Source organism: Neltuma alba, unplaced genomic scaffold, assembly GCF_004799145.2.
Source record: "Neltuma alba isolate B1F8T4 unplaced genomic scaffold, ASM479914v2 tig00012348_pilon, whole genome shotgun sequence".
Taxonomy (NCBI): Eukaryota; Viridiplantae; Streptophyta; class Magnoliopsida; order Fabales; family Fabaceae; genus Neltuma; species Neltuma alba.
The window spans coordinates 55,506-65,834 of NW_021636857.1; the positions used below are offsets into that span (position 1 = coordinate 55,506).

General features: G+C 36.0%; 2 protein-coding genes across 2 annotated transcripts; one reads left to right on the forward strand and one right to left on the reverse strand.

Annotated features, from left to right (window-relative positions):
- Window positions 1–42: 42 nt before the first annotated feature.
- On the reverse strand, window positions 43–1,889 carry LOC114726277 (homologous-pairing protein 2 homolog). The gene is made up of 6 exons (XM_028912865.1): window positions 1,826–1,889; window positions 1,573–1,598; window positions 1,053–1,320; window positions 849–919; window positions 563–751; window positions 43–482 (listed from the first exon to the last, which is right to left on the reverse strand). Exons 1-6 carry the CDS (start codon window positions 1,851–1,853, stop codon window positions 384–386), a joined length of 681 nt encoding a protein of 226 aa, XP_028768698.1. The 5' UTR covers window positions 1,854–1,889; the 3' UTR covers window positions 43–383.
- A 293-nt stretch (window positions 1,890–2,182) lies between these two features.
- LOC114726274 (serine/threonine-protein phosphatase 2A 65 kDa regulatory subunit A beta isoform) lies at window positions 2,183–7,394 on the forward strand. The gene is made up of 13 exons (XM_028912861.1): window positions 2,183–2,259; window positions 3,064–3,472; window positions 3,934–4,180; window positions 4,328–4,440; window positions 4,703–4,782; window positions 4,984–5,125; window positions 5,265–5,345; window positions 5,435–5,539; window positions 5,749–5,931; window positions 6,302–6,394; window positions 6,524–6,663; window positions 6,761–6,827; window positions 6,952–7,394. Exons 2-13 carry the CDS (start codon window positions 3,080–3,082, stop codon window positions 7,069–7,071), a joined length of 1,764 nt encoding a protein of 587 aa, XP_028768694.1. The 5' UTR covers window positions 2,183–2,259; window positions 3,064–3,079; the 3' UTR covers window positions 7,072–7,394.
- Window positions 7,395–10,329: the final 2,935 nt, after the last annotated feature.

The following is a 10,329-nucleotide window of genomic DNA, read 5'->3' on the forward strand; positions in this document are numbered from 1 at the left end:
CTGTCAGGAAAAATGATATTATGATAGTGCCCAAGATTATTACCTGGAACTCAATTAACATTTATCAGTAGGTTTAGAGTTTGAAAATTATGCTTCATAATGCTTTATCACCTACGGTCTACAGATAATATGCTATACATGAGACTAATGTAGGGGTCTGAAGAGAAATATAAACAATAATTTTGCACTATATTATGAGACACAGACAATGCTCCAGTGAGCTATGCTTGAAATTGACAGACAATAAACCTAAAACTTGATATGGATTAAACAATACAGGTTACGTGTAATATGTTATCATGTTCTGTGAGACAAGACACCAAGAAATTAATGCCCCTAATTTGTTAGAAAGGGGAAGCATAGGATTTTGGCTTGAATATATATTACTGCCCCCTTGGCCGCTTCTTACCACGTTGCAACAGTTCGTTATATGACTGCAAATTCACACCGACATCTTCATCATATTCTAATCCGAGCTCTTCCTGAAAAAAGTACAAGCAACTATCAGCAACGCAAGAAGAATATGAAATAGTACATCTGGTTCGTGAGAAAAGGGGGAAACCTTGAATTCTTTGGGATCCTTAGGTGAGTTCTCAGTCAGGGTGTCCCATAAATCCTTGAAGATTCTTTTACGCTTTCTCCACTGACTTAATTTCTCCAAGAATATGTCCTCAACTGCCTTGCGTTCTTCTGGATTCACAAGAGTTACACCTCCACGCAACTTAGCCAGTTTGTTCTCCATTTCTTCAACCTGTATTACAAAGACGCAGAGTAACTTAGTTTTAACTGCAATACCATGAAGCACCTTTAATGCAAGTAAATAGTTCATAAACACACAAGTTAGCTACCTCACTTCTCAGTTTTGCTTCTCTTTCACGGATGTGTTCCAGTGTTAAATTTGATTTCAGTGTTCTGATTTCTGCAGCAACAAGTACTTCTATAAATTGCACGACCAAAGCTGTCGTCGTGTAGGTCTCAGACCCACGACAACTAGTGTATGTAACATGTTTGACAATGGTCAGGAAAACAGGAATAGTTTTACTTATGCATACCTCCTTCAACCTCGCTAATAGCCTTTTTCTGTTCTTCTAGCTGTTTTTGCAGATCGGCATTTTGTTCCTTCATCTTATTAAGCTCTTCATTGTTTGGAATACTGAATAGATCTTGCCGGGCAAGGTATATTTTCTGCTTACCATACTCCTTAAATGAAATTCGACCACCATCAGCAAGACTATCCAGTGCTTTCTGTACGACTGACTTCTTGAGGTTGAACTTTTGCAGTGCATCGGCCACATTCTGAGCGTTTAATGGCCTGTTTTGCTGAGAAAGAAAACCAAAATTGTTTTTCGATTACTCACACAGATCCACCATTATATTTAACAAACTACTGTCAGCTATCGCAGGAGGGCGCTCATCCAAACGAGTAACTGACTATTTTCCACAGCTTCCAGTCAATATCAGCTAAAATCGAGCAAAATCAGCATAATTTTACAAACCCAACCGTTGATTTAACGACAGATTCCTTTCGACGCCCGCATAAACGATTACTGAACATATATATAGGTGGCTTACCTCATTTACGAAGTTCAACACGATGGCTGCAAATTTCACAGGAGAAGAACATAGGGAAGACAGAAATGTTAGATTCACGAATGAAAACCGTCAAATCGAAATTGGAAAGAAGCATTGGCAAAAAATTTTAAAAAACGAAAAACAGATGATCGAGTATCTGCCTAAAGAAGCAGGCTTAGTTCAACAAATTTGATTCAAGCAAGCAAAACAAACGATAAAGAAAGAGTAACGCCGATTCCGGCGATGATCTTACCCTCAGAGTTATCGGACTTTGGAGGCATGGTTTGGAACGCAAGAAAATGGGCGGGAAAAATTCCCGAATCTGTCCTTTATCAGGCGCAAGGATCGTTCCGGCCAAAGAAAAAGGGGCCAAAAAAAAAAAAGGAACGCGAGTATTTGAAACGGTGGAGCTCTACGACATCGTTTCAGTCTCGAAAATATAATTAGATTAAAAATATTGTAGGGCCAAACAGTTACAAAACGCTCAGGAAAAAAGCCCAATTGTAAATAGAGTTGAATTCGAATGAAATGGGCCTTACAAATATGAAAAAGAAAATGGAAAAGAAAAAGGAAAACTGGAAGGAAAATCTACTTCATTACTTGTCTCCCTCTTTCTCTGACCTCTGGGTCTTCTTCCGACTTCTGGAATCTGAGGCGTCCGGCGGGGAGGCATAGAAATTAAAGCTGGTAAGAGGCTCGGGTGCTTTTCAATTTTATGATTGGTATAGGAATTACATTCTTGCATTCTTTAGCTCGAAGGTGAAGGATCTTCAATTTTTTGATGGAGCAACATTGGATCACACCCTCTGTCTAGCTCCTGGAAAGCTCTGAGAGGAGCTAGAAGCTTGCAATTTTCGATCTTTATGAACTGGGTTTTCTTATTTTCCTCGAGTTCGAGAGCAAGTTCTATTCGACGGGTTTCTGGAGTCACTTACATTTTGGTTTAAAGTATCGATTCTTCAATTCTTGCCACTATCTTAAGAATCTAGAGGGAGTATAGACTTTAAGATGAAGGGATTTTTTTTTTTTATCTCCTTGTTTTCGACGACAGCCTTCCAGTTTCTTGATTTGATCACTAGGGTTTCGTTTCCTTGTTGGGACTAAATGGCTGCCTGTAATTTCCCGATCTTTGAGTTTTGAGGAATTTTTAGATTGTTATAGATGCGGCATGCTAGTTTGATAGGTTATTCGTTGACGAGCGATAAATTTATTAATTCCTATCGCTAATTTTCACTTCAGCTGAACTTGGAACTTGATGCCCCTCTCCCCCCCACCCACCCCCCAAAATTCCTTTTAAGATCAATTCAATATGTCGGAACAAGAAAGAGGAAAAAAGTTGCCAAATTCAAGCATACTTAAACGGTGATTTATACATAATAATCCAACGCTTTCTGGTGTGTGTATTAATTTTTAATCATTATCATCTGAAGCTGTGGTTATATTTGAGATATTTCACTTCTTGCAACTTGACTAATTTCTTAGTTCTTCCAGAAATCGTGGAAACAAAATGTCTAATGTTGATGAACCACTATATCCAATAGCGGTGCTCATTGACGAGCTGAAAAATGATGACATCCAGCTACGTTTGAATTCAATTCGCAAACTATCAACAATTGCACGTGCTCTTGGGGAGGATCGAACTCGTAAGGAATTAATTCCATTTCTAAGTGAGAACAATGATGATGATGATGAGGTACTTCTTGCAATGGCGGAAGAGTTGGGAGTATTTATTCCTTATGTTGGGGGAGTGGAACATGCCAATGTGTTGCTCCCACCTCTGGAGACACTTTGCACTGTTGAGGAAACTTGTGTGAGAGAGAAAGCAGTGGAGTCTCTTTGTAGAATTGGATCTCAAATGAGGGAGAGTGATTTGGTTGATTCATTTATCCCGTTGGTGAAGGTTAGATAGCACTTTTCTTCAAATAAATAGATATTTTGTTATAACCTTGTGGTTGATTCCATTCTGAATGTTGTGAGTTGTGACGTGAAACCTGCTCCGTTCTTGCCATCAGTGTTTATCCATTGTTCTAATTCAGCTTCTGGTTCCTATCGGTGGTTTCAACTTTTTATATTGCTTTTTTACGTGGACTTGACTATTTTTCTATTATATTAAATTCTCAGTAGAAATTGGTTAATGGATCTAAGTTAATTGGAATGTTGCCTAGGTCGTAGAGGCTATTTATGTCATACATTCAAGTTGGCAGCAATAGTAACATTTTTTGTGACTATTTTATCTCTTTTCTTTTCCTGAGTTCATGTTATTTATTTATTCTGTGTGGTTCATATCCTGTTAATGCTACCTACCATTCCATTATGTTGATGGAACATCACGCTGAATACATGCTATGCTTTATGTTCCAGAGATTGGCATCAGGCGAATGGTTTACTGCCCGAGTCTCTGCATGTGGACTATTTCATATTGCATACTCAAGTGCACCAGAGACATCAAAGACTGAGTTGAGGTCAATATACAGTCAGTTGTGTCAAGATGACATGCCTATGGTTAGAAGGTCTGCTGCATCAAACCTTGGTAAATTTGCAGCAACTGTTGAATATCCTCATCTGAAGTCAGACATCATGACAATTTTTGAGGATCTTACTCAGGATGGTAATTGAATGCGTATATTTGGTGCCTTATAGAACGAGATTCTGTCATTTATCTAGGCCAGGAGGCTGTTTTATGTGCTGTGGGTCCCATTGCCTAGTATTCTGTCATATATGCTGTTTTTAATATGTACTATGCATATTATTTCAGATCAAGACTCTGTTAGATTGTTGGCTGTGGAGGGCTGTGCTGCTCTTGGCAAGCTCTTGGAACCTCAAGACTGTGTTGCGCATATACTCCCTGTTATTGTCAGCTTCTCTCAGGTACATTTAAACTATTAATATTAATAACAATATCATATCTATTATCCCCCCCCCCCCAAAAAAAAGAAAAAAAGAAAAAAAAATCATTCATATGTCTGCTATATGGATTATTGGATTGTGAAGGTATGCATGCGCTCAGTAATGTTCCTTTTCTTTTCCGATATGCAGTACAGTTATACAAATTTTTCTGCGTATCAGAAAAATCTTCATTATAAATATATTTTTATTGTTTCTTCTTGTGATTTCATTTGATCCTTGGCAGGATAAGTCTTGGCGTGTGCGTTACATGGTTGCCAATCAATTGTATGAGCTATGTGAGGCTGTGGGCCCTGAACCCACCAGGTATTATTTTGTGGGTGGAAATAATACATGCCGTATATCTTTTCATTTTACTACTTTATTCTGTCAGTATGATGTGTTCATTAGTTTAGGGTGTGATTTTAATGCCAAAATATTAACATTATCTTCCTGTGACCCAAATATGAAATCCTAGCAATATATAAGTTTAAATAAGAGTTTACTTTATCATTATGGGTTATCCAGAAATGAATTGGTCCCTGCATATGTTCGGCTGCTACGAGACAATGAGGCTGAAGTGCGTATTGCAGCTGCTGGAAAAGTCACCAAGTTTTGCAAAATTTTAAATCCTGAACTTGCTATCCAGCATATTCTTCCTTGTGTAAAGGTTTGAATACTTCTTAGAAGTTGTCATACAGATGTATAATGCTGCTTCTTGTATGTAGATTTTTTTTTTCCTTTTTTGGGGTACTGCAATTCAGTATTGAACATTATACGTCCCCCCCCCCCCCAAACAACTTTTGCAGGAATTGTCATCAGATTCTTCGCAGCATGTCCGTTCTGCTTTGGCTTCAGTAATTATGGGAATGGCACCAGTGTTAGGAAAGGTAGAAGTATCACATAGCAATCTCTGAAATTATTCTAGATATCAACTGGTTTAATATGAGTTTCAATTCTATCATTGCTGTGATTGCAGGATGCTACAATTGAGCAGCTTCTTCCTATTTTTCTCTCCCTTCTAAAGGATGAATTTCCTGATGTGCGCTTGAACATCATCAGCAAGCTTGATCAAGTGAATCAGGTTTAGATTAGTTATGGAGTGTTTTTTTTCATTGCTGTTTTTTGTCCTTTTCATCCAGTGATTATGTTTTACAGAACTTATGCTTTGTGCCGCCCTTCCCTCAAGAAAATCCTTTTATCCCCAAGGCTCTACTACATACATGCAGAAGGAAATGCATACAGAGAAATCAAACTTTTTTATTAGTCACGCTGACCAATCCATTCCTGCAGGTTATTGGAATCGATTTGTTATCTCAGTCTTTGTTACCAGCCATTGTTGAGCTAGCTGAAGACAGGCATTGGAGAGTTCGCCTTGCGATAATTGAGTATATCCCATTGCTGGCGAGTCAATTGGGTGTAGGATTTTTTGATGATAAGCTAGGTGCTCTTTGCATGCAATGGTTGCAGGATAAGGTCTGTATACTAATCATCTGTCCTAGTGTGAATCTTTTGTGATTGTGCATGGATCGCACTTTATATATCTATACTCTTCAATGGATTTTATGTAATTTTCTCACTATGTTGTTGTATATTTACCCCATGCATTGCATGGGAATTTTTCATTTTCAGAACCACAACAGTTTGGAAAAAAGAAGTTCCCCAAAAAAAAAAAAAGAGTATTAACAGCCATAACACTGAATAGTAAACGAACTGTAAAATATCAGTACCCAACCATTCTATTTTTATGTTGTGTTAAAATTTCAAAGTAAACATTTAGAAGAAATAGATGTGAAACAGCCTAGGGTACCTACTTTATTGTTAAAACTTAAATGTGTTTATGCAGGTTCATTCAATTCGTGATGCGGCTGCTAACAACTTGAAGCGGCTTGCTGAAGAATTTGGTCCTGAGTGGGCTATGCAGCATATAATTCCACAGGTGCAATCATCTCTCCGTCATCTAAAAAACCTGTTGTCCTGGCTTCTCTCTGTTGAAATATCTAGTTTTGGCATTTGTTACTTGTTTATTACTTGGTTCTGAAATTTCAGTATGGAAATTTGTTTACAGGTTTTGGAGATGATCAGCAATCCACACTACTTGTATCGAATGACCATTCTTCGAGCTATTTCTCTTCTCGCTCCTGTAATGGGCGCTGAAATCACTTGTTCAAAATTGTTGCCTGTCGTCATTGCTGCATCAAAAGACAAGTATTTCAATACGATTCTTTCTTATCCTATAGTACAAGGTTCAATATGGTTTCTGTGTTTGTTAAGTTTCTAATTGCTGCTTGATTGCTCCATGTAGAGTACCCAATATCAAGTTCAATGTCGCAAAGGTGTTAGAGTCAATCTTCCCCATTGTTGATCAGCCTGTAAGTATCTCAGACCTTTCCCCATTTCATATTTTTGGATTGCTGGAAGTAGTGCTTCTTGTCATATGCTATCTTTGTTTTAGTCTTTCACTTCCATTCATCTGCGAATATCATGGCCGTTCAGGTGGTGGAAAACACAATTCGTCCATGTCTGGTTGAGCTTAGTGAGGATCCTGATGTCGATGTTAGATATTTCTCCAACCAAGCACTCCAGGCAATTGATCATGTGATGATGTCTAGCTAGGAAGGAATCTGACACGCCTTGAGGTTGAAGACTTGTTCTATAGAGATGATAATCTTTTCACATATCGTACTATTTGGTGCTTTTCCAGATAAAGAGAAATGGCGTGTTGTGTTGAATGTTGCCTAGTAGCTCTCGTCACTTGATGGGATTAGTTTTCTTTACCCCCCTCAGAAATAATCTGATTTTATTGTTGGAATGTTGATTGTGTTTTTGCATAGTTTTTATTTTTGGTTCTCATGACTAAGTTTGTCATCTGTATCTGGATATGAATAGATTCGGCTGCTCATGTGATAGGGCAAGTGACAGGTCCATCTCAAGCCCCATGGAATCTCTCTCTCTCTCTATCATGTTTAATTCCCTGCCTTCCTCCCTTCGTGAAGATAATTTTTTATAAATTATTGTGTTTTGTAAGAATGAATGGTATTGTATATAAATTCAGTTAACACATATCAATATAAGTGATTGTATTGTATGGGATTCAAACTAAGGTTGAAAGATTTACAGATTGAATCAAAAAATGGGTTCAAATCATGAGGAAGAACGCATGGTTCATAATGAATATGACGACTCAGATTCAATAAAAGGAAAATTGCAATTAGGACTCATCTAAGAGAATTAAATACAAAAAAGTCTCTTGAAATCATGATATCATTCTGAAGTCTTGAGAGTTTTTTTTTTAAAATTATCAAATGGCTCTTATTATTATTTTTTTTTTAAATTTGTGTTGACAACTAAAAAAGTAGTTGTTGACAATTTAAATTATAAAGATTAACAACTATTATAATAGATATTGACAACACATTTTTTCAGCACATTACAAAATGTAATGCATGAGTTGTTAATACGTGATAGTTGTCAATCCTTAATAATTTCATGATTTTAAGAGATTTTTTTATATTTATTGCAATTTTCCCTTCAATAAAACAACCTAACAGGATTGAATGATGATTCAAGGTTCATCACATGATCATGTAGGACAGCAATTAAAACATTCATGTTCCAAATATAATGAGGGGCCTTTGTTTTTATACTTTTTTTCCAATGTTTTTTTTTCCTTTTTTTTTTTGGACTCAGTTTTTTTTTTTCTATTTAATACTGTAAGATTTGGATGATATTAGTTTTAAGAATTGTTCAAATGCAGAGATGCATTGCAGAAAGAGTGAATGCGAGCGTAAATCCGTTCAAAGTTTACCAATTAATTCTTACTTCGATGAATAAATATGTTGATTTGCATGTCTTCGTCCAATTTTTTCAGTTTTAAAATTAATTCCAAGACAATGGTTTTATCTTAATAGTCTCAAATAATATTGCATACTTTGCACGAAGCCACGAAGTCTAAACTGGTTAACGTTGTTCATAATTTATGATTAATGCAGTTTTTATATATTTTATATTATAAATATATTATTTAAATAAGATATTCTAAGAATGAGAATACTCTGATGTTGCATTTTTTTTTGGTTTTATAGAATATTCTAATGTTAATAACCACAACTTCTGGGGGCACAGTTGACATTGCCATTTACTTTTTTAAAAGGAAGGTTATTTTTATAAAATTGAGAAGACAACTTAACAATTCAACATTTCTTTCAAGATAGTGAAAAAAAAATAAAATTGGATCGCCTAAAATAGTTTAAATCCAACACACGATAACAAATTAGCCTTTCAAGCAGCGTAAAATTTTTTGTCATTATCATATTCCCAAAGCTTGACCTTCTATTTCATCAAGTAGTTGTGATTTTCCTCAACAGATCAATTTGTGCTTTGAGATTGTTATATGGAGTGGAATAGATCATTTAAATTTCATTTCTTTAGGACAACAATAATTTATTTTGAACAAAATTTCATCATCTAAGCTCTTGTATAAAAACTATTTTTAAAATGTTAACACCTACCAACGCCACGTGTCATGGTAGAATGAAGTTATCATATTTTCATCACTCTAGATTCAAGCCCAATATTGATAAATTTGTGAACTTGCGTGCTATTTTTAATAAATCCACACGACCAGCAGGTCTTATTTAAAATAATAATAATTTTCTAACTCGGAATAAAATATCTTTTTTTTTTTAGCAACTTGACTTGTATAAACCAATAAGTATATATAAAATGGTGAAAATAAATTTTGTCAAGAAAGCATTTCAGATGTAAAAAGGTCAAATTGTCAAATAGAACATAGCAATAAAAGCAACCTTCGAGGTAATGTGGAGGTTTTGGTCGTTGCCACATGTTATACACTACACGAATGAAAACTGTTGCGGACCAAAAGCTTTAGAGACTCTTTCAATGGACTGATTTACACTTTGAGAAGGCCAAGGAGCCAAATAACGTAACCTTTTCAATTTAATTAACAGTTAATAATGTTAATATATTATAACTAAAAACTAGGGTAAGTCTGAAACATGTATGCCTCTCTGTACTGTATATATACGTAATACCCTACACACATTATTCGGCTCTGAATCTATCTTTGCTAGTACGTATTAAGTTTTGCAAATATGGCTGGCAAAGGACAATGGACCACAGGCTTGTATGATTTCTGGAAGGACCCCTCTCACTGTAAATTCCGATCTTTTTATCTTTTATATATAATTTTTTAAAGAAAAATTATAATTATGCATGCATAATAAGCGGTTGAATAATGGAAGTAGTTAATATTTGTGTTGATATTATGTTTACAAATGCAGGTATTCTCGCAGGGTGTTGTCCATGCTACGTATTTGGTGAAATTGCAGAGATAGTTGATGCAGGAACTACACGTAAGGCCTTCATAATCATATGTAGTTTTTGTTCTTTTCAAGAAAATGTAGGTTAGTTAATGTTTCATGTGATGAAGTTAACGTTTGTGTTTGGTGGGGCACGGATGGATGGATGCAGCAAAATATGGGGCGAGCTGTATGTATTGTTGTATGGGAGGCGGAGCAATGTCATGGCTGATGGGTTCGATCTACAGAACAAAACTCCGGCGACTGTTTTCGCTGCCGGAAGAGCCTTTTTCCGATCACTTACTTAGTTGCTGTTGCTTTGCTGCCTGTACTCTAACCCAACAGTACAATGAGCTCAAAAATCGTGGCATTGATCCTTCCATCGGTATTATCATATCTATTTCTCTCATCTCTACATTATTATTTCCTTGTGCGCAGGCTCTATGTCAGTTATTACTCCCTCCTCTCATTCTTACCAGATACAAATAACTAACTTAACAATATATAGTTAAAGTTAGTTAGAGATAATAAATATAAGGAAAAACAACTTATT

What these genes read in the sequence shown, in the direction of transcription:
- LOC114726274 (XM_028912861.1), top strand. Translation starts at nt 3,080, where the DNA reads ATGTCTAATGTTGATGAACCACTATATCCAATAGCGGTGCTCATTGAC. An exon ending in AGCTTGATCAAGTGAATCAG is followed by an intron (nt 5,540 to 5,748) that starts GTTTAGATTAGT and finishes CCATTCCTGCAG; the next exon opens with GTTATTGGAATCGATTTGTT. An exon ending in TGCAATGGTTGCAGGATAAG is followed by an intron (nt 5,932 to 6,301) that starts GTCTGTATACTA and finishes GTGTTTATGCAG; the next exon opens with GTTCATTCAATTCGTGATGC.
- LOC114726277 (XM_028912865.1), bottom strand. Translation starts at nt 1,853, where the DNA reads ATGCCTCCAAAGTCCGATAACTCTGAGG. An exon ending in AAAGTCCGATAACTCTGAGG is followed by an intron (nt 1,599 to 1,825) that starts GTAAGATCATCG and finishes TGAAATTTGCAG; the next exon opens with CCATCGTGTTGAACTTCGTA. An exon ending in AGGATCCCAAAGAATTCAAG is followed by an intron (nt 483 to 562) that starts GTTTCCCCCTTT and finishes TACTTTTTTCAG; the next exon opens with GAAGAGCTCGGATTAGAATA.